General features: G+C 41.4%; 2 protein-coding genes across 2 annotated transcripts in view; both read left to right on the top strand.

Annotated features, from left to right (window-relative positions):
- The first annotated feature begins 1,732 nt into the window (after positions 1–1,732).
- On the top strand, positions 1,733–6,067 carry LOC139373314 (uncharacterized). The gene is made up of 5 exons (XM_071113697.1): positions 1,733–1,973; positions 2,840–3,168; positions 3,290–3,444; positions 3,535–3,679; positions 3,801–6,067. Exons 2-5 carry the CDS (start codon positions 2,842–2,844, stop codon positions 4,215–4,217), a joined length of 1,044 nt encoding a protein of 347 aa, XP_070969798.1. The 5' UTR covers positions 1,733–1,973; positions 2,840–2,841; the 3' UTR covers positions 4,218–6,067.
- Positions 6,068–7,829: 1,762 nt separating this feature from the next.
- LOC139373315 (regulation of nuclear pre-mRNA domain-containing protein 2-like) overlaps positions 7,830–24,340 on the top strand; it is a 37,366-nt gene continuing 20,855 nt past the window's right edge. The window contains exon 1 of the mRNA XM_071113698.1: positions 7,830–8,292. Coding sequence (XP_070969799.1) covers positions 8,106–8,292 — 187 coding nt within the window. The 5' untranslated portion in view covers positions 7,830–8,105. The remainder of the gene's footprint in view (positions 8,293–24,340) is intronic.

A 24,340-nucleotide genomic window follows, 5' to 3' on the forward strand; every position in this document is an offset into this window, starting at 1 on the left:
ATCAATAGCCCTGCGTTTTTAAAATTATTAGCAGCTCGTCGTGTCTATTTTAATATCAAGGAGTATTTCACTTTCTCTAGTCATAGGTACAAATTCACGTAGTTCATGAGGCAGATGCGGTGCGACTCAAGTTTCGCCATCAGGTGGAAGACTATGACCCTCTCTCTGGTCAGTCTCACCAGAGGAAATGAAGGACGGTGAGAGGCGCACCCTCTGCTATTCCCTCTCTCCGCTGAGAATAATGCTGTGTTGAAAATCACTGGGAACTCGCGATTTTCTAACTTCCGAGCGTTCAAGACAACTGGGAACTCTGAAAAAAAAAAAACTGGGGGAAATCGTTTTGAGCGGTCATCCAACTCAGAAAACCTGACAACTTTCTAGAACTCAAACTTTTTGACTTGAAGTTCACTGACGTCATGATTTGACCTTATTTTTTTCACAGTTCCCAGTTGTCTTGAAAGCACAATGGCCATCAGATGCAGGTACACTATATATACAAAAGTATGTGGACTCCCCTTAGTGGATTAGGCTATTTCAGCCACACCCGTTGCTGACAGGTGTATAAAATAGACCACACAGCCATGCAATCTTCGTAGACAAACATTAGCAGTAGAATGACCCGTACTGAAGAGCTCAGTGACTTTCAATGTGCCACCTTTCCAAGTGCTGTTATTGTGAAGTGGAAACGTCTAGGAGCAACAAAGGCTCAGCCGCAAAGTGGTAGGCCACACAAGCTCACAGGACGGGCCCGCCGAGTGCTGAAGCGCGTAGTGTGTAAAAATAGTCTGTCCTCAGTTGCAACACTTACTACGAGTTCCAAACTGCCTCTGGAAGCAACGTCAGCCACACTGTATAACCCGTGTGCGATAGTCATCTTGTTCAGTTCCCTTCCCTTTCTTGGGTACAGGAACAATAATTGACATCTTGAAGCAAGTGGGGACACCAGACTGGGGATATGGAGAGATTTAATATGTTCCCAAACACTTTGTAAGAACATTGGAGAAGGACCTCCCAATGAAAATGTAATTGCTTGATTAATTAGGCCTACTAATTTATAGGTCAAATGATACATGTTTTAGGAATGGTTGGATCATACAAAAAATATCAATAAATGGACATTATAGGGAATAATTTTTCTACACTAATAAAAAAAGATGCACAAAATTAGACATTTTGGGGAGAAATAAGTGCATGGCAGTTTTGGACAAATGCAGAATATGCATGCCTACCCCACTAGAACAACATTGTATTTATTGTCAAGTAGTTAGTTGGTCGTCAGCCTAGAACTCTACCATAATCCAGTTATGAATTGTCCCAGTATACATATAGCTTTGGTGCATCAGGCTGATCCAAGTTGATGACATCAGTTGTTGTCCGGTGTTCTCCACGTGGGGTCGAAACCGTTAGCACCTAGACTAGTGACTAGCCAGTCCTACATTACGATAATGCAGGACAAGACACATCAGCCACACTGTATAACCGGTGTCGTTACTGCCTCGTGTTTTTCCTTGTTGACAACTGTAGTATACAGCCACAGCCCTCCACACGTCTCACACGTGACAGTGAGAGATGCATGACAAGGAACAGTTACTGGCCAATCAGTATTTATGTAGTCACTGTGTGGTTATATTCTCAAGCAATGAGAGCGCTTTGTACCATCTGCCAACCAACCACGGCCGAGCACACAGTTCAGCACGTGCAGCGCATGGTAGGGATTCACATGTTACCCCTCGCTGTACTGAGGACTTTGAAAGGTAAACGGAATCTAAAACGAGGGAAAGGAGGAAACAGTACTGAGACGTTGAGAACAGAGGACTCTACAACTATAGCGCGCCATCAACATCAGTGTTGGTCATTGGTTTTTGAATAAGATCTTCTTACAATTGCAATTGGAGAAGGAATACCGGTTATTCAACTAGTTATCCATTTGACTGTTTTATTGAATTGTCTTCGCATCGACTTCATCCTAAAAGGTAATATATATATCATAGGCTATAGACAACTGTAACTTATGTTTTTCTATACATATCTGCTTCCCCAGATCTATTTTATCTAGCTTTGAACGTTCAACCTGCACTCTTGGCTACAATATTTAAGCCAAAAGTCTAATCATTATTGGTTGTTCCTTAAGTATGCGCTGGTTCAGGATCAGCTTTCCCTGCTCTAGTCTGAACCTTCCATCATGGCTAACGCCTCAAACCTGGAATCAGTTAATGTCTTTACAGTTGTTTCTGTGTATGTTATCTATATATAAGCGCTTCATACAGTATAGACTAAAATTGAAAGTAAAAGCATAGCGATTTTATGAGAAGCATTCAATGAACATACACAACTTTGTAATGCGTGAAACAATGTAGTGTATAAGGCAGCCTTTGTCATTTTGTTTTAGGATAATCAGTTAGTTTGATGTTACAGTGGTCAGATCGGATGTTTGAAATGTAACTAATAGCTGACAAAATCCTAGAGCCATACAGTCAAACCCCACATGACCTTGTACGTCACACCCCCACACAGCACATGTTCACATGTATAGCAAAGCAACAGCTGGTGGAGTTTATCCCAAGATCAGTGACTAACAGCATTCCTTCTTGAATATTTATTAGGGGACACACCTACTAGTTTTCTGGAGCATGGTGTAAAAACCACAAATTTGCATTGTTATTGTTTTGTATTCATAGTTTTAATTTAAATTGTGATAGATATGACTGTCACTCTGTTAAAGTTTTTTTCTTTCTACATACAACACTTGTTATAATGCCTAGGTCAGCATTAACTCTACATCAGTTACTCTGAGGTATTTCTGATATTCCTTGTGACTGATCTCTCTCACTTTCTCTAGGGATGCAATTGTTGAGCATGTCCACCAAATGGCCGACCTATGATTCCCGCTCCTCCACACCCAGCTTCCTCCTCAGCGAGAGCGACGTGACTGAGGACGAGGCAGACATTGATGTCTTCACCTCCGAAAGTGAGGGAGATAGCTCAGGGGGTGGCAAGACCTGCTCAGTATCTAGGTTACACTGGTCCATGGCTGGGAGTGGACAAGCAAAATGCTTTCCTCACACCACCGCCTACCCATCCATGATGGCTTCCCCTGGCAGTGCTGCATTAAGCACAAAGGGAAGCACAGAGGAGACCATGCAAGGAGACCTGGTCTTCGCTCAGAAAGTGAGTTTTGTTGTTTAAAGACTGCTTTGACTGATTTGAAAATACTGAGTTACTGATTTTTGCATCCAGAGACATTATCAGACAGTGGATATGTATGTTTTCTGTTTCCTTTCTCTCCTAGTGTTCAGAGCTGCAAAGGTTTATCAGACCCCTGTTGGAGCTTCTGAATGGACTCAAGAAAGGGAGATTTGAGAGAGGTCTTAGCAGTTTCCAGTCGAGCGTTGCCATCGATAGACTCCAGAGGATCCTGGGTATTCTTCAGAAACCTGAAATGGGGTAAGCAAACCAAACCATCTTGTGTATGTCTAGCAAACAGTAATTTATGGCGTAGTTCAAATGTTATTAATGACAGTACTCTTTCCACAGAGAGAAATTCCTCCGCACCCTTCTGCAGGTAGAGATGATGCTGAAGATGTGGTTCCCCCATGTGACCCCTGTCGCTGCCACCCAGAACACCACACCCAGTCTTCCGCCACGATGGCACCAAAATCAGCTGTGCATGCCAGTCAAGGTGGGTCTCTTACTGCTCTAGTTATCGCTGTTTAATATATCATTGTTATAATGATTCTCACACAATCTATAATATGTAAGACTTGTATCTCATTTGTTTTTCTTCACTCTTGCTCCATCAGAAGCGCAAGCTTAGCTGGTTGGACTCTGACTTCCCCAATGCCGCCCCACCCAGCTGCAAGCGCCTGCAGCGCGAGGACAACTACCAGGAAATGACCTCACAAGACTCTTGCCCATTGAGCACAGACACCTATTACCCGTCATGTCTGACTGTCAGCAAGAGAAGAAAGGGAAATAAGAGGCTTGAAATTTCACCTTGCTCAGCATGTGGTAGCCCAGCCACACAAGACAGCCGTGTCTCCTCCACCCTCCTGGTCTTTCACTCACATCAGCTCTCCCTCCATGGACATCAGCCACAGAGGTACCACAGCAGGCCTGGAACAGTGAAGACAGAGACAGATATTGCATCAGTGGAAACCCAAAGGAGGGGTCAGTCTATCCCCATATTACTGAGGTCTATGAAACAAGAGCCGGAGTAGAAGATATAAAACTGAACTCGGAAGTCATTGCACCGTTTGACCATCTTTTGTCAGTGTTGGAGAGTTATTTAAAAAAATATTGAAATGTACCTGGGAATATTTTTTTATGTTTGATGTGATAAAGCAGTGGTTTAATTTTTCAATTTTTGTATTTTTTTATACTGGTTTGAAACAAGATAATTTTGTATTTCAGAATTATCAACAAAAATACAATCACATGAAATACACTATGCAGAAATATAAAAGAAAGTAACATAGCTCAAGATTTATGGAATACCTTTTAACCTAACATAAATTCAGTTAGTTATGATAAAGTTATCAATAGTAGTGAAGCATAAAACATTGACAATACAATGAAAAACATTACAAGAACCTGTTAATCCTTTAGCGGATCCAGCACAGGGAACAGTGAAATGGGAAGCTGATACAACTGGCACTAAACATCTGCCAACCAGTGGCAACAAAACCATTGCTTTTATTACACACTCTGCCGAGTCTGTTAGCCACAGTTTAATGTAACTATTGACTAAATCCACCTCAGTGTGAATACTAACAACCCCAGTAGCATGCAACTGGAATGACAGCAACCACTAAGAACTACGAGAGGAGAAATAACAACCGTTAGATTTGAGGTATTACTCATCAAATAGGTCTGCTCGAAAATCCTGGGTGCAGACTAGAGCATATTAATTGGCTTAATGCTTTCTAACTTCATTGATTTATTTGATAGAATACATTTATCATACTTTATTTTTTTGTCAGTTTTCTATGGTGTGCCAAAACTATTTTGCACATGAGTATTTTACATTTGATAACAAAGGAAATTGTACCTTATAAATGTTACTATTGTGATGACGCAAAACACAAATCATTTTGAATCTTCTAGGAGTGTTTCTATTGTATTGGGAGAAAATACACAAAAACCTTTCATTAGGTCATTGGGTATTTGAACCACAATGTTTTTGCTTAGCAATTATCATTCATGTTGAATGACTCTATCCCTGGCCACTTTCAGAGAGTCTCTTGAGCTGTAACTACCTAGATGGGGTTAGGGGGAAACCAAGAATAGCTGGATACTGATTTGATCTACAGACTTCAAGATTTATTTTTTAAACGACAACAGTTAAGCCTAATACAAGACAACCGAAACATCATGATCAAAATCAAATCAACATTTTGTGAATGTGTGTGGGTTTTGGATGGGAGTGTCAATGTTGTGTATGTGTGAGTCAGTGTTTGTATGTATAGTCTAGTGAGTGTGCGTAGGGTCAGTGCAGATAGTTTCATTAATTGACTATTTAGCAGTCTTATGGCTTGGGGGTGATTTACCATACTGGTAGTATATGTTATTGTTCTTTACCATGCCAAGGAAAGGCCCAGGTAGAGGACAACCGAGAGATCACTGCAGCAGTAAATACAGGTAACTGTGTTGAGGCAATGCACAACCCTTCCTAAAAACTGTTCAAACAGCCCATTGGGGAGTTGTTTATTTTTATATTTCCTGTGAGGAAATATTGTAATTTCATGTCATGTTTTTGGTGTATGTAGGGCCTATGTTTTGCACATTTTCTCTGTTTATCAAAAGAGGACAAATGTTTGGGCTGAGAAGGATATTTTGCTGTTTAATGTTGTCTTCCTTGATTCAATCCATTTCCTTTGCCTCCTCTCTTCCCAACTTTTACTCAACACCCTCCATCACATTTTTGGGTTGGGCATGGGTTGTTTTGGTTATACACCATGTACTTGTGTTTAATATTTTATATATAATTGTTTCAGACCTAAATTGTTTTTGATAAATTGTACCCTTTTTGCTAAAATAAAGTAATGTTTTTGTTAATCAGAACTTGAAATCTGCCACATAAATTCAAATGATTGAATTGATTGTGGCCCTGCGACATGAGAATTCATGTAGGCCTCCATGCTACAGCAAGAAAGAAGGGGTTCTCGACAACCATGACAAAAATCCAACAAAATGGCTTACCAAGAAAAACATTCAAAAGGACTACCGGTAATTCGAGGCAGAAATGAGTTGGCGCACTCAACAAAAAAGGCAGAGATTAATTTCTTATTTGCTCAAGATTTATTCCATTGTTAGGATGAGTACAGGTGACTGATGTCAAGCTGGCAGTCACCTGTACTCGTATTACTTTTTTCAGATGAAGACGTCAGCCACCTCTACTCATCCTAACAATGGATTAAAGGGGCAATATGCAGATGCTACAATTAATTTAGAATTTATAAGTTAATGATGTATTTGATTCTTGAACAATATAACTTTTCAATGCCTCATGGACTTAGTTCAATTGTCACACTCCCATCGGAACCTAAAATATAAGCTTGTTTTACTCCAATGTTAGTAAACATTATAAATGTATACAAACACTGTATACGGTATATTGTTTCAACTGTGGATATGCCCGTTAAAACCTGAGCAAATATATATTATAACCCACTTGGTTGGAGCCCTGAATGCTGATTGGCTGAAAGCTGTGGTATACCACGAATATGACAAAACATTTATTTTTACAGTTCTAATTATGTTGGTAACCAGTTGATAATAGTAATAAGTCACCTTGGGAGTTTGTGGTATATGGCCAATATACAATGGCTAAGGGCTGTATCCAGGCACGTTGCGAACAGTTATAGCATGGCCTGTCACCAAAAGTGGCCTTTCACAAAAAACGTATACTATTACCTATACCATCTAATTTCCTTTCCTCCTTTCCTTGTTCCCTTTCCTCCTTTCCCTTCCTAGCTGAATTTCCTCCTTTCCTTTCCTAGCTCCTTTCTGATTTTCAATTCCTCCTTTCCTAACTCCCTTTCCTAGCTGCCTTTCCTTTCCTCTTTTCCTAGATTCCTTTCCTAGTCAATTTTCTTCTTTCCTAACTCCCTTTTTTCATTTCCTAGACCCCTTTTCCTATATAAATGTTGTTGTTCCTTTCCTAGCTCCCTTACCTCCTTTCCTCTTCTCCTAGCCCCCTTTCCATCTTTCCTTTCCATCTAGCTCATTTTCCTCCTTTCCTTTCCTAACGTTTTGATTTGATTTTAAACACAATACAACCACACATGGATACAGTACAATGCCTTTAAAATCATCGAGGATGACACAAACACTTTCATTTCCATCGTGGTCCTCTTGAAAATAAATGAAAACAAAATATACACAAGATTATAACATAAAAACAAAATACTAGGAAAAGAGGAAAAGAGCTAGGAAAAGAGGAAAGGAAGCTAGGAATGGAACAAGTCAAAGGCAGTTAGGAAAGGATAGGTGGGAAGGGAGCTAGGAAAGCAAAGGAAAGGGAGGAAAGGAAGAAAAGGGATCAAGCAAAGCATGCTAAAAAAAAATTAAAGAAGGAAATGGAGCTAGGATAGAAGGAAAGGAAAGGGAGTTAGGAAAGTGATCTTGGAATGTAAAGGAGGGGAAGAAAGAAAGATGCATGATTTTAGTGACAGGCAATAAAATACAATTTAAAAGCAGCTTAACTTCTGTGAAAAGGTTTATTAAGTTGTTAAATAAAAGTTATTCAAATCTCAAACAGCAATACTTGATGTTTGTGATTCTGTCTGAGCTGCAGCTATTTAGCCACATAGTGGCGCTACATTCACATTAAATCGTCTGTTTTGAATGAGTTTTCTAGTAACGACCAACCAACTCTATATTAATTACATTCATTTGTTGCACAAGTTGTTGAAATAAAACCAATGACATAATATACCTAATTGTTAGCAAATACAGTAATAACTGAATGTACAGTTAAAACAATGGCAATTTACTAATGTGTACAGCCAGTGCGGCACCATACCGCAGAAGTGCACTCTTGACTAGGTTGATCACAACGCGCGACAGGCAAGAACCAGCTAGCTTGTCAGTGCAAGGCCTGGAAAATGGCTGCAGGATCTGGCGCGTCAAGCGGTCACGGTCCGCCTGCGGCCCTTGAGTCAACTTTGGACCGACGGTTTCAAGGAGTGTCGAACACAATGGAATCAATTCAAGGACTATCAAATTGGTGTATCGAGAACAAGAAATTCCACAGTCTTATCGTGCGTTACTGGATGAAATGGTTGAGGAAATGTGAGTTGCTAATCTTAGCTAGCTAACGTTAGCTGGTTTGCCTGGCTAGCTTAGCCTACTTTAGCTAGATAACTGTTAGCTATTTGTTAGTTAGCCCGGGTGTGCGCAAAGTAGTACCCTGGAGCTTCTTAGCAAGCTAGGTAAATGCTGCCTTGCTAGCTTAGGACTTGGAGTCCCAGCAAGACAATGCTATAAGCTGTTGACATCTGACTAGCAAATGTTTGTTACAACGTATCTGGTCAGTTGTTGACAAACAATGGCTTTAGTGAACGAGTATTCTCCGCATAGATGTAACGTTAGTGCAAAGCTGTTCGCTATAAATCCTACCCTGGAATAGGTTCTCCTGTTCAGACTATCACATTCCTTGAAGCCATTGCCATCCCTGGTTTTTGTCTGGATGGATGGATGGCTACTTTTCTCTGTTCTTAGTGGTCTTGATGGGATGAAATTAGAATCACAATCATCCGTTTGATTTAGAAGATGTGTCCAAAACAGTAAAATAATCAAGATACATGTTAGCCATTTCTCGAGCTAGTTAACTAGTTAGCCTAGCTACATGTTTATAAAAGTTACTAAGTGGTAACGTAACAAGTCGAACACTAGTTAACGATATTGATGTTATTGCTACTGTAACTTACTGTTTACTACATAGTAGTTATTACACGCTAAACATAGGAATGTGTGAGGAGCATACATGAGTAGGCTAACCTCTCATTTTGGGAGCTTCAGTTGTTGTAGGCCCATGGAGATTGTATAATGCTTGTGTATAGTACTAGCAATTATTATTGCCAATAATTGAAGATGCCTGGATGTATTGTGTTCTCCCAGAAACTGAAACACGCTGTGCTGCTGCTATAAAGCCCAACAGTGAAGGTATCATAAAACCTAGCGGTCAAACAGGGAAATGTTTCCAATCGTTTTTTCCACCATTCATTTTTAGAAACACTTAAAATAAGGACTGTTTCGTGTAGGCTTACCCTGGCGTAACGTTTTGATTAGCATGTAAATCTCTTGGACAAGGTGACATTTGTCAATATATTCTTCTCTATTTACTCTCTGATTTGAATAGCTAACTAACATCAAAGTAGACATAATGCAAAACTACAAATCCCTGCAAGCTCATATCTAGCTAAATACATTTACCCAACTTATTCATTAGTAACTACATTTAGCTAGCATTAGATAGTTAATCGAGAGATTCTTAGCTTTGCCTCGATTCGGCAGTCTTGTCCATATCATGGCATTTGGAGTTCTTTATGATAGCCACATTAGCAGCTAATTAGCGTTGCATTTTAGTGGGGTAAATGCAGGCAAATCTATTGATAAAAGTCACCTTGTCCTAGAGAGATTTACACGGTTATCAAAACATCACGCTAGTGTAAGCCTACACGAAACATAGCCTTTATTTGAAGTGATTCTAAAATCCCCTATGGGAAAAATTAATGGTGAACATTTTTCTGTTTAACCGCTAGGTTTTATTGGGTATTATGACTCATACTGTGGTATTATATATGTTTTCCTCTGCATTTTTGTTAAAGAGCTTTGGTAGTCCATATTGATAATTTCAATATGTGCCGTGTTTTTGAAACCATATGTGATTATTGTTGTAGTACTGCTAAAGTATGCCTAACTGTAAATTACTGTTTGAGGCTGCTCATGTTTTAGTCCTTAAAGTGGCCAACAGCAGTTGAAACAATAACAAAGCGATCTCCATGCCTATGTTTCTGTAAAAAGCTGAGAGATGGGGCTGGAGAAATGTAACCACTATCAAATGCATAGACAAAGCTAAGGGTGCAAATATTCACCATCCATGATATCAAAATTGTAGTTTCAACTACAGTACCAGTCAAAAGTTTGTACACACATACTCATTCAAGGGTTTTTCTTTATTTTCTACATTGTAGAATAATAGGGAAGACATCAAAACTATGAAATAACACAAATGGCATCATGTAGTAACCAAACAAGTGTTTAATAAATCAAAATATATATTATATTTGAGATTCTTCAAAGTAGCCACCCTTTGCCTTTATGGCAGCTTTAAACACTCTTGGTATTCTCTAAACCAGTTTCATGAATAATGCTTTTCCAACAGTCTTGAAGGAGTTCCCACATATGCTGAGCACTTGTTGGCTGCTTTTCCTTCACTCTGCGGTCCAACTCATCCCAAACCATCTCAATTGGGTTGAGGTCTGGTGATTGTGGAGGCCAGGTCATCTGATGCAGCACTCCATCACTCTTCTTCTTGGTCAAATAGCCCTTACATGCTGACCACACCGCTCGCATCACGTTTTTGAGCGTTGCAACATAAATGTACACATACATGTTATTCAATCATTGCAACCAAACTGCTCGTGCGCCTCAGTGAGCATCTGCGTGGCCATGAGCTAAAATAGAAATTGGTTCTATTTGTGACGCTCAACACGCTGCAAGTCTGCCTCTCCCATCTCCTCATTGGTTTTTCGAAGCATATACCCACGTGGGAAATTGAAAAATTAACTGACGTCCACACTCCAGTCGGTTGTGGTAATAAAGTTGGTAACACCGTAAAGTTGGAGGTGTGTTGGGTCAAAGTCCCCCTAAGCGCAAACCAGATGGGATGGCTTTCATTGCAGAATGCTGTGGTATCCATGCTCGTTAAGTGTGCCTTGAATTCGAAATAAATTACTACATATTCGTCCACCAGCAAAGCACCCCGACACCATCACACCTCCTCCTCCTTGCTTCACGGTGGGAACCACACATGCGGAGATCATCCGTTTTCCTGCTAAGCGTCTCACAAAGGCACGGCGGTTGGAACCAAAAATATTACATTTGCACTCATCACACCAAAGGACAGATTTCCACCTGTCTAATGTCCATTGCTTGTGTTTCTTGGCCCAAGCAAGTCTCTTCTTCTTATTGGTGTCCTTTAGTAGTGGTTTCTTTGCAGCAATTCAACCATGAAGGCCTGATTCATGCAGTCTCCGAACAGTCTCTGAACAGTTGATCTGTCTGTTACTTGAACTCAGTGATGCATTTATTTGGGCTGCAAGTTTTGAGGTTGGCAACTCTAATGAACGTATCCCTTGCAGCAGCGGTAACTCTGGGTCTTCCTTTCCTGTGGCGGTCCTCATGAGAGCCAGTTTCATCACAGCGCATGATGGTTTTTGTGACTGCACTTTAAGAAACTTTCAAAGTTATTGAAATTTACAAGATTGACTGATCTCCATGTCTTTAGTAGTGGTTTCCTTGCAGCAATTCAACCATAAAGGCTTCAAAAGTTATCGAAATTTTCCAGATTGACTGACCTTCATATCTTAAAGTAATGATGGACTGTCGTTTCTCTTTGCTTATTTTAGCTGTTCTTGCCCTAATATGGACTTGGTCTTTTACCAAACAGGGCTATATTCTGTATACCCCCCTACCTTGTCACAACACAACTGATTGGCTCAAATGCATTAAGAAGGAAATAAATTCCACAAATTATCTTTTTACAATGCACACCTGTTAATTGAAATGCATTCCAGGTGACTACCTCATGAAGCTGTTTGAGAGAATGCCAAGAGTGTGCAAAGCTGTCACCAAGGTAAAGGATGGCTACTTAGAATCTCAAATATAAAATATATTCAGATTTGTTCAACACTTTTTTTTATTAATACATGATTCCATATGTGTTATTTCATAGTTGTGCTATCTTCACTATTATTCGACAATGTAGAAAATAGTAAAACATTAAGAAAAACCCTTGAATGAGTAGGCGTGTCCAAACCTTTGACTGGTACTGTATGTTTTGGAGATGTATAGTGTTTGTTTACATATATAAACATTGGAGCTTATATAGGTTATATTCTTCCAGAGTCAATGGGTAGGCCTACATATCATGAATTTATAAGTCCCAAAATGGATGTAACAACTGCAGATTGCCTTTTTTAAGGTCATTTTCTGTGAGTGGGAAATTCAGTGATTGTGGTGAAAGAGAGCGGGGAGTGAGAGTGAAAGGCTGGGGGGGGGGGGGACAATGACATACCTGATAATATTGAAATATGTTGTTGGTTGTGAAGGATCCAATGGATGGGTTGGGTCATTATGCTTCATATTTGTCCACATTACTGCACCTCTGTCAATGCTTACATGACTTATATTCTTGCACAGAACTGCACTACACATGCACTATGTTCAAGTATCACTGAAATTCAATGATTGAATTTTCAGTCAGGTGGCAGGCCCTGTGTTTGCAGGGTCAGATGTGACTTTCATTGCTGTGTAATAGCCTAATTAGGCTTATTCTGTGTACGTTGTTGTAAAACAAATGCTGATGGAACCTCAATCGACAGTGATGGGCTTTTATTACGCTGAGTGATCATCCATAGGCTACACTGAAGGGCCAAGCAACAGCTGAGATGTACTAAAGGTGTATTGCCATGCAGCTTGGTGAACGGGTCCATTTACATGATGCCTTTACAGAGCTAGTTTAGGAACAAGTGGTTGCTTTGGAGGCAGAGGTCTCTTGGGTTTTCAGAAAACCATGACTGTTTGCTGGTGCTCTAGCGTGAGCCCCTGCCTTTCAGCACCAGAAGCTGATGTAGGATATGCTTAAAAATGGTATGATGTAGGCCTTAAGTAGAGGTCAAACGATTATGATTTTTCAACGCCGATACCGATTATTGGAGGACCAAAAAAAGCCGATGCCGATTTTTATATATATATATAAATTTATGTGTATATATATATATATATATATATATATATATATATATATATATATATATATATATATATATATATATATATATATATATATGAGTTGAAAGCTATGATCCCTTATTGATGTCACGTGTTAAATCCACTTCAATCAGTGGAGACAAAGGGGAGGAGACAACTTTTACAAAGGATTTTTAAGACAATTGAGACATGGATTGTGTATGTGTTCCAGTCAATGGGTGAATCAATACTAGGAGGGTGTTTAATGTTTTGTACACTGTTTATCCCCTGAAAGTTAGCTAGTTAACTAGCTAGCCATATTGACGTGATCAGTTATTAGCTAGTTAGCCAATTTGACGTGGTCCATGAATCATGCTGTCAGCAGCAATCGCGATTAAACACTGTTGAAAAGGGGATAATGTTAGCTTACTTTGCTAGGTAGTCAGGCCTATGTTGGTTGGAAAAAAAAGTATGTTAGGTCTACTTACCACTATGTTTAGCCAACTGTACAAAGTTTCTACCGGTAGCTTGCAAATGCACTGTTAGCTGATAATGTTTCATCGGCAAATGCTTCTGCTGCTTGACAGGCAGAGCCCACAAAGTATGGGGAATTGATACTCATACTTGTCTGGTATAGTTCACTTTTATATCACTCAAATATCCAATTAATGGTGGCCAATATTGAGAGATATTGTAAGGCTACTCTAACGTATCTGAAAGTACATGATCAATTGATGTTTACTGTTTATGAAAAGCATGCAGTTACCTGCTGTATAACTCTGATAGAGATAAATGTGCGCAATTGTTTTGCATGGAATAATCAGAAATGTGTAGTTCTGACTAAGCTCTTCAAGAGGTGATATTACAATAAATAAACAAATGTATTTATAAAGCCCATTTTACATCAGTCGATGTCACAAAGTGCTGTACAGAAACCCAGCCTAAAACCCCAAACATCAAGCAATGCAGGTGTAGAAGCACAGAGGCTCGGAAAAACTCCCTAGAAAGGCCAAAACCTAGGAAGAAACCTAGAGAGGAACCAGGCTATGAGGGGTGGCCAGTCCTCTTCTGGCTCTGCCGAGTGAAGATTATAACAGTACATGGCCAAGATGTTCATAGATGACCAGCAGGGTCAGATAATAATAATCACCGTGTTTGTAGAGGGTGCAACAGGTCAGCACCTCAGGAGTAAATGTCAGTTGGCTTTTCATAGTTAACATCTATTTAACAATCCCTTAAATGGCATGCAGTTGTCAATGGTTTTAGCGAAGCTGGGTGTGTCCTTGCCCCCCAGCAGGCAAATCGAACTCTGCACCTTATTGTGACTTTTATTGATAATGACCTAGATGTTTTTTATTTTTATTCTTAAACATTTTTTTCTATATATTTTTTTCCCCCCAATTTCGTGGTATCCAATTGTTAGTAATTACTATCTTGTCTCATCGCTACAACTCCCATACGGGCTTGGGAGAGACGAAGGTCGAAAGCCATGCGTCCTCCGAAACACAACCCATCCAAGCCGCACTGCTTCTTAACACAGCGCGCCTCCAACCCGGAAGCCAGCCGCACCAATGTGTCGGAGGAAACACCGTGCACCTGGCTACCTTGGTTAGCGCGCACTGCACCCGGCCCGCCACAGGAGTCGCTGGTGCGTGATGAGACAAGGATATCCCTACTGGCCAAATCCTCCCTAACCCGGGCGACGCTAGGCCAATTGTGCATCGCCCCACGGACCTCCCGGTCGCGGCCGGCTGCGACAGAGCTTGGGCGCGAACCCAGAGTCTCCCAGAGTCTCTGGTGGCACCCAGAGCGCCACCCGGGAGGCCGAGAATAACAATGTTGACGTCATAGTGGCTAATAGGGCTGGGAATTGCCAAGGACCTCATGATATGATATTATCACGATACTTAGGTGCCGATACGATATGTATTACAATTCTATATGTATTGCGATTCAAAACTGTGGTTACATTGCGATTTCCATGGTCCAAACATATTGCTCACCATATGCTTGCTGCAGAGGGACAAGAGAGAGCATAACTAAGCTACTTTTGATCAGTCAATGGAAATGTGTCCTGAAAACAATTTGGCACCCTATTTAAAAATAAAATGGGGAACAAACTAAACTCAGCAAAAAAATAAACATCCTCTCACTGTCAACTGCGTTTATTTTCCGCAAACTTAACATGTGTAAGTATTTGTCTGAACATAACAAGATTCAACAACTGAGACCTAAACTGAACAAGTTCCACAGACATGTGACTAACAGAAATGGAGTAATGTGTCCCTGAACAAAGGAGGGGTCAAAATCAAAAGTAAGTCAGTATCTGGTGTGGCCACCAGCTGCATTAAGTACTGCAGTGCATCTCCTCCTCATGGACTGCACCAGATTGGCCAGTTCTTGCTGTGAGATGTTACCCCACTCTTCCACCAAGGCACCTGCAAGTTCCCGGACATTTCTGGGGGGAATGGCCCTAGCCCTCACCCTCCGATACATCAGGTCCCAGACGTGCTCAATGGAATTGAGATCTGGGCTCTTTGCTGGCCATGGCAGAACACTGACATTCCTGTTTTGCAGGAAATCACACACAGAATGAGCAGTATGGCTGGTGGCATTGTCATGTTGGAGAGTCATGTCAGGATGAGCCTGCAGGAAGGGTACCACATGAGGGAGGAGGATGTCTTCCCTGTAACACACAGCATTGAGATTGCCTGCAATGACAACAAGCTCAGTCCGATGATGCTGTGACACACCGCTCCAGACCATGACGGACCCTCCACTTCCAAATCGCTCCAGAGTACAGGCCTCGGTGTATTGCTCATTCCTTCGACGATAAACGCAAATCCGACCCTCACCCCTGGTGACACAAAACCGCGACGCGTCAGTGAAGAGCACTTTTTGCCAGTCCTGTCTGGTCCAGCGACGGTGGGTTTGTGCCCACAGGCGACATTGTTGCCGTTGATGTCTGGTGAGGACCTGCCTTACAACAGGCCTACAAGCCCTCAGACCAGCCTCTCTCAGCCTATTGTGGACAGTCTGAGCACTGATGGAGGGATTGTGTGTTCCTGGTGTAACTCAGGCAGTTGTTGTTGCCATCTTGTACCTGTCCCGCAGGTGTGATGTTCGGGTGTACCGATCCTGTGCAGGTGTTGTTACACATGGTCTGCCACTGTGAGGACGATCAGCTGTCCGTCCTGTCTCCCTGTGGTGCTGGCTTAGGCATCTCACAGTACGGGCATTGCAATTTATTGCTCTGGCCACATCTGCAGTCCTCATGCCTCCTTGTAGCATGCCTAAGGCACATTCACGCAGATGAGCAGGGACCCTGGGACCCTTTCTTTTGGTGTTTTTCAGTGTCCTAAGTTTTCATAACTGTGACCTTAACTGCCTACTGTCTGTAAGCTGTTAGTGTCTTAACAACCGTTCCACAGGTGCATGTTCATTAATTGTTTATGGTTCATTGAACAAGCATGGGAAACAGTGTTTAAACCCTTTACAATGAAAATCTGTGAAGTTATTTGAATTATCTTTGAAAGACAGGGTCCTGAGTTTTGCAGAGTTTATGAAAGAACTACTGGAGTTAGGTGCAGGTACAGCTAACTAGCGCAAAAATAATATTGTGAAATTGTCAAATATCATCAAAAATATCCAATATATAACTATCAACCCCCCCCCCCCCAACTTTGCCATGATTCTAAACAGTCCCTCCAGGATTTCGCAGACATTTGTTGTGATATGTGCGGGCAAAAATGCTTGATTTTGCTGCTTCAATTCTGACATTTTGTATTTTTGTATTTATTTTTTTATTTCACCTTTATTTAACCAGGTAGGCAAGTTGAGAACAAGTTCTCATTTACAATTGCGACCTGGCCAAGATAAAGCAAAGCAGTTCGACACATACAACGACACAGAGTTACACATGGAGTAAAACAAACACAGTCAATAATACAGTATAAACAAGTCTATATACGATGTGAGCAAATGAGGTGAGATAAGGGAGGTAAAGGCAAAAAAAGGCCATGGTGGCAAAGTAAATACAATATAGCAAGTAAAACACTGGAATGGTAGATTTGCAGTGGAAGAATGTGCAAAGTAGAAATAAAAAATAATGGGGTGCAAAGGAACAAAATAAATAAAATAAATACAGTAGGGAAAGAGGTAGTTGTTTGGGCTAAATTATAGGTGGGCTATGTACAGGTGCAGTAATCTGTGAGCTGCTCTGACAGTTGGTGCTTAAAGCTAGTGAGGGAGATAAGTGTTTCCAGTTTCAGAGATTTTTGTAGTTCGTTCCAGTCATTGGCAGCAGAGAACTGGAAGGAGAGGCGGCCAAAGAAATAATTGGTTTTGGGGGTGACCAGAAAGATATACTTGCTGGAGCGCGTGCTACAGGTGGGTGATGCTATGGTGACCAGCGAGCTGAGATAAGGGGGACTTTACCTAGCAGGGTCTTGTAGATGACATGGAGCCAGTGGGTTTGGCGGCGAGTATGAAGCGAGGGCCAGCCAACGAGAGGGTACAGGTCGCAATGGTGGGTAGTATATGGGGCTTTGGTGACAAAACGGATTGCACTGTGATAGACTGCATCCAATTTGTTGAGTAGGGTATTGGAGGCTATTTTTTGTAAATGACATCGCCGAAGTCGAGGATTGGTAGGATGGTCAGTTTTACAAGGGTATGTTTGGCAGCATGAGTGAAGGATGCTTTGTTGCGAAATAGGAAGCCAATTCTAGATTTAACTTTGGATTGGAGATGTTTGATGTGGGTCTGGAAGGAGAGTTTACAGTCTAACCAGACACCTAGGTATTCGTATTCTAAGTCAGAGCCGTCCAGAGTAGTGATGTTGGGCAGGTGCAGGCAGCGATCGGTTGAAGAGCATGCATTTAGTTTTACTTGTATTTAAGAGCAATTGGAGGCCACGGAAGGAGAGTTGTATGGCATTGAAGCTTGCCTGGAGGGTTGTTAACACAGTGTCCAAAGAAGGGCCAGAAGTATACAGAATGGTGTCGTCTGCGTAGAGGTGGATCAGAGACTCACCAGCAGCAAGAGCGACATCATTGATGTATACAGAGAAGAGAGTCGGTCCAAGAATTGAACCCTGTGGCACCCCCATAGAGACTGCCAGAGGTCCGGACAGCAGACCCTCCGATTTGACACACTGAACTCTATCAGAGAAGTAGTTGGTGAACCAGGCGAGGCAATCACTTGAGAAACCAAGGCTGTCGAGTCTGCCAATGAGGATGTGGTGATTGACAGAGTCGAAAGCCTTGGCCAGATCAATGAATACGGCTGCACAGTAATGTTTCTTATCGATGGCGGGTAAGATATCGTTTAGGACCTTGAGCGTGGCTGAGGTGCAACCTTGACCAGCTCTGAAACCAGATTGCATAGCAGAGAAGGTATGGTGAGATTCGAAATGGTCGGTAATCTGTTTGTTGACTTGGCTTTTGAAGAACTTAGAAAGGCAGGGTAGGATAGATATAGGTCTGTAGCAGTTTGGGTCAAGAGTGTCCCTCCCCCTTGAAGAGGGGGATGACCGCAGCTGCTTTCCAATCTTTGGGAATCTCAGACGACACGAAAGAAAGGTTGAACACGCTAGTAATAGGGGTGGCAACAATTTCGGCAGATAATTTTAGAAAGAAAGGGTCCAGATTGTCTAGCCCGGCTGACTTGTAGGGGTCCAGATTTTGCAGCTCTATCAGAACATCAGCTGACTGGATTTGGGAGAAGGAGAAATGGGGAAGGCTTGGGCGAGTTGTTGTGGGGGGTGCAGTGCTGTTCACCGGGGTAGGGGTAGTCAGGTGGAAAGCATGGCCAGCTGTAGAAAAATGCTTATTGAAATTCTCAATTATAGTGGATTTATCAGTGGTGACAGTGTTTCCTATCTTCAGTGCAGTGGGCAGCTGGGAGGAGGTGTTCTTATTCTCCATTGACTTTACAGTGTCCCAGAACTTTTTTGAGTTAGTGTTGCAGGAAGCAAAATTCTGCTTGAAAAAGCTAGCCTTGGTTTTTCTAACTGCCTGTGTATAATGGTTTCTAGCTTCCCTGAACAGCTGCATATCACGGGGGCTGTTCGATGCTAATGCAGAAAGCCATAGGATGTTTTTGTGTTGGTTAAGGGCAGTCAGGTCTGGGGAGAACCAAGGGCTCTATCTGTTCCTGGTTCTACATTTCTTGAATGGGGCATGCTTATTTAAGATGGTTAGGAAGGCATTTAAAAAAAAAACAGGCATCCTCTACTGACGGGATGAGATCAATATCCTTCCAGGATACCCCGGCCAGGTCGATTAGAAAGGCCTGCTCGCTGAAGTGTTTCAGGGAGCGTTTGACAGTGATGAGTGGAGGTCGTTTGACCGCTGACCCTTACGGATGCAGGCAATGAGGCAGTGATCGCTGAGATCTTGTTTGAAGACAGCAGAGGTGTATTTAGAGGGCAAGATGGTTAGGATGATATCTATGAGGGTGCCCGTGTTTAAGGCTTTGGGGAGGTACCTGGTAGGTTAATTGATAATTTGTGTGAGATTTAGGGCATCAAGCTTAGATTGTAGGATGGCTGGGGTGTTAAGCATGTTCCAGTTTAGGTCGCCTAGCAGCACGAGCTCTGGAGATAGATGGGGGGCAATCAGTTCACATATGGTGTCCAGAGCACAGCTGGGGGCAGAGGGTGGTCTATAGCAGGCAGCAACGGTGAGAGACTTGTTTTTAGGTGGATTTTTAAAAGTAGTTCAGATTGTTTGAGTACAGACCTGGATAGCCTGCAGAGTTCTGTCCTACTATCTTTGCAGTAGATTGCAACATCTCCCCCTTTGGCAGTTCTATCTTGTCTGAAAATGTTGTAGTTTGGGATGAACATTTCAGAATTTTTGGTGGTGGTAAACCTAGGTATTGAGTGATGATGAGAGAGATATTGTCTCTAGAAACATCATTGAAACCAGGAGATGTCATCGCATGTGTGGGTGGTGGAACTAATAGGTTGGATAAGGTATAGTGAGCAGGATTAGAGGCTCTACAGTGAAATAAACCAATAAACACTAACCAGAACAGCAATGGACAAGGCATATTGACATTAAGGAGAGGCATGCTTAGTCGAGTGATCAAAAGGGTCCAGTGAGTAGTGAGGTTGGTTGGGGTCACGTCGTTTCAGACAGCTAGCCGGGCCATCGGTAGCAAGCTAGCATAGGATTTTAGCCATCTCGTGCGTTTCCGTCGGTAGAATTAGTGGGGTTCCGCGTGGTAGAGGGGATCATTCCAATTCGCAAAAAAACCCAATAGGTATAGTTATAGAGGCCCAAGAAAAATAAAAAAAATTGTTCAATAGGTCTATTCAGATAGCAGCCGATAAGACAGCTAACGATTAGCGGATCGCAGATGGGCGTTCAGGTAACGTCGCGAAGGAGGAGCCAGCCGGATAACTCCCTCGGGCAGATAAAGTCGGCAGTCCAGTTGTGAAGGCCCGGTGGGGCTCCGCGTTGGCAGTAAAACGGGTCCGGATAGGTGATTGTAGCCCAGGAGTGACTGATAGAACTCTTCAGCTGTTCTGTTACTGAGATTTGTATGGCAATATGCACTGATTTTGTCTAATTTGTCACGCATTCACTGAGGGGAAAAGTTTGACATGTGGCTTGGTTGAACCATATTATGCAGTAAATGTGCGGTTATTGGTTGAAATTACAAGCACTCTTTATATAAGGCGATGGGTTTTATGCAATAATATTAGGGCTGTCCCTGACAAAAAAAAATATTTGACCGGGAGTCGTCTTTTCCAACAACCAATCGTTCAATGTTTAAACGTATATTTTTGATATTTAATGAAAGGGAAAGGGGGATACCTAGTCAGTTGTACAACTGAATGCATTCTGCTGAAATGTGTCTTCCGCATTTAACCCAACCCCTCTGAATCAGAGAGGTGTGGGGAGCTGCCATCATCGACATCCACGTCTTCGGCGCCCGGGAAACAGTGGGTTAACTGCCTTGCTCAGAACGACAGCTCGGGGATTCGATCCAGCAACCTTTCGGTTACTGGTCTAACGTTCTAACTATTAGGATGTGTGGCAACAGGTAGCCTATGTGTCTTAATCAAATCAACTACATGCACTGAGCTTGTCTGATACTTTAAGTGCAATGTTTGATTAAATAAATAACACACAAATTACTTCACCACAGAACATCACAAATGACACCACAGAACATCAGCGTTTATCGCATTGTCCGTGTTGCTGAAGCTGCAAAATAATTAAATCATAATTTCTGACAAAGTACTGTTACCGAAATTTGTTTAGGAAATCATGCACTCTTTTCGTGATCGGGCCTGAACCCCATAATCGCATCAATAAATTGTTTCTAACAAACTCCGAACACCCTAACGCATGACAGCAAAATCGATGCAAAAGACGTGACAAATTAACTTGAATTGGGGGAATGTTTACTGGTTGCTCAGGAGGTAAAGGAAGTCAGATGTGTTTAATACATTTGGCTAGTTGTGTAAAATACTGGAGCTCAAGAAAAATAAGGTAAGAAGCAAGCGCTGAGTGCATATTATGTGTGCCAAACAGGTGCCGTTAGATTACAATATCCATTTTATGACCGTTTGGGACAAACTACGCTAAATAAATTACAGGCTTACCATAGAGTCTGTTGCAATGTTTTTTTGTAAATACTTTATTATAGCAAATAGTAAAAACAGTTGCATTCATTCGGGAATGCAATATCCAAAATGGATCAGTTTATTTGTTTACGCTAATTATTCAAGGATTGCTTTGTTAGTTTATTTTAAAACTAAAATGCTTGATTGCATTTCAAATCATGAATGACTCGTATGCTGTGTGATGACATGAACGAATTAATGATTGACTGATACAGTAGCGTATATAACTAATGAAATATAGGGCTAAGTAAGTTAGGCTATTATGACTAAATAGGACGCACTCTTAGGCCTACAGCTTGTTGGTGGTTATACAAGACTCCTATACTAAGCCAACTAATGTTAATGATATTACTTATTATTATAATGATGGTTGTAATAATAACAATAAGGAGATCAAGAAAAAGGAGGATTTTTCTAAGTATAATTTCTCTGACAATTTGGAACAGTGTAAACAACACTATATCAGTTATAATTACAACCAGAGAGGCTGAGCTAATGAAAAAAAGTGTAAAGCCTTTATTACAGCATAGCCAAATTTGTGAAATTCTTTATCCAACGGGTTATTGTTGCGTGCTCACGGAATCAGTAGGCTATTAAACACTCAAACAGGCAACAGAAGCAGGATCTATCTTATATCTGTAGATATCTGTATGGTTTATAAAGCCAATAAAATGTAACAGTTAGGCTATTGATTATTAAAGACCTAATGAAGTTGGGGTTTCCTCTTTTCTTAGAAAATAAGGCAACAGCTTTTTTCCCGTCTCCTAACTCCGCTGCTGCCTGTTCTGTGCTGAAATAGTGCAGTGATTGGTCAAATTTGCAAGCGCTCATATAAGGAACCAATATTCTCAGTCAGTTAGGAAAGCTAAGGCTAGCTTTTTCAAACAGAAATTTGCTTCCCATAGCACTAATTCCCAAAAGTTTTGGGACACTGTAAAGTCCATGGAGAATAAGAGCACTTCCTCCCAGCTGCCCGCTGCACTGAGGATAGGAAACACTGTCACCACCGACAAATCTACGATAATCGATCATTTCAATAGGCATTTTTCCACGGCTGGCTATGCTTTCCACCTGGCTACCCCTACCCTGTACAACATCTCAGCACCCCCTGCAGCAACTTGCCCAACCCCCCCTGCTTCCCCTTCACTCAAATCCAGACAGCTGATGTTCTGAAAGAGCTGTTAAAAATGTGGATCCCTACAAATCAGCTGGGCTAGACAATCTGGACCCTCTCTTTCTAAAATTATCAGCTGAAATTTTTGAAACCCCCATTACTAACCTATTCAACCTCTTTTTTGTATCGTCTCAGATCCCCCAAAATTGGAAAGCTGCCACGGTCATCCCCCTCTTCAAAGGGGGAGACACTCTAGACCCAAACTGTTATAGACCTTTATCCATCCTGCCCTGCCTTTCTAAAATCTTAGAAAGCCAAGTTAACAAACAGTCCACCGACCATTTCGAATCTCACCGTACCTTCTCCACTATGGAGTCTGGTTTCCGAGCCCCCCCATTCAGCTAAAAAGGTGGCGCGGGAAATTCAAAAAATATTCTTTAGAAATATTTAACTTTCACACATTAACAAGTCCAATACAGAAAATGAAAGATAAACATCTTGTTAATCTACCCATCATGTCCAATTCTTTAAATGTTTTACAGCGAAAACACAACATATATTTATGTTAGACCACCACCCAATCCCCCCAAAAACACAGCCATTTTTCCCAGCCACAGATAGTCACAAAAGCAGAATTAAAGATAAAATGAATCACTAACCTTTGATAATCTTCATCAGATGACACTCATATGACATCATGTTACACAATACATTTATGTTTAGTTCGATAATATGCATATTTATATCCACAAATCTAGGTTTACATTGACGCCATGTTCAGAAATGCCTCCAAAATATCCGGAGTAAATACAGAGAGCTACGCCAGATAACAGAAATAGTAATCATAAACTTTGACGAAAGAAAGATACATGTTTTACATATAAATCATAAATATTCCCTTACCTTTGATGATCTTTCATCAGAATGCAGTGCAAGGAGTCCTAGTTCCACAATAAATTGTTGTTTTGTTCCATAATGTCTATTACTAGTGTCCAATTAGCTGCATTTGCTACCACTTTCAGCTCACGTGCCCAAAAGCTGACGCTGGTCCAGGCAAACTCGGACGAAAACTTCAAAAATATATATTCCAGGTCGAATAAACTGGTCAAACTAAGTAGAGAATCAATCTTCAGGATGTTATTTTCATATATATCCAATAACGTTCCAACCGGAGCATACGTTTCCATCTGCAGCCAAATGGAACGATGGTGATATCAACAGACAAATGCGCAACAGGGAAGTTGCATTCTGCCATGACAGTGACTCATTCCCCTCCCACTCGGTCAAAGTTCACACCAGAGGCTCCATTCCACATTCTACTGAATGAGGACATCTAGTGGAAGGCGTAGGAAGTGCTAACAGATCCATATCTTGTTTGGAAGTGAAGAGGCGATGACTTAAAATTAGACCCGCATTCAGAATTTCACTTCCTGTTTGGAAGATTGCCTGCCCTATGAGTTCTGTTATACTCGCAGACATAATTCAAACTGTTTTAGAAACTTCAGAGTGTTTTCTATCCAATAGTAATAATAACATGCATATATTAGCAATCTAGGACAGAGTAGGATGCAGTTCACTATGGGCACGCAATTCATCCAAAGTGAAAATAC

The sequence above is a fragment of the Oncorhynchus clarkii genome, chromosome 18 (genome assembly GCF_045791955.1).
Source record: "Oncorhynchus clarkii lewisi isolate Uvic-CL-2024 chromosome 18, UVic_Ocla_1.0, whole genome shotgun sequence".
NCBI classification, from domain to species: Eukaryota; Metazoa; Chordata; class Actinopteri; order Salmoniformes; family Salmonidae; genus Oncorhynchus; species Oncorhynchus clarkii.

Excerpts from the sequence above, each read along its gene's own strand:
- LOC139373314 (XM_071113697.1), top strand. The coding sequence starts at position 2,842 with ATGCAATTGTTGAGCATGTCCACCAAATGGCCGACCTATGATTCCCGC. Across the intron at positions 3,169-3,289 it reads ACCTGGTCTTCGCTCAGAAA|TGTTCAGAGCTGCAAAGGTT; the intron begins GTGAGTTTTGTT and ends TTTCTCTCCTAG. Across the intron at positions 3,445-3,534 it reads CTTCAGAAACCTGAAATGGG|AGAGAAATTCCTCCGCACCC; the intron begins GTAAGCAAACCA and ends CTCTTTCCACAG.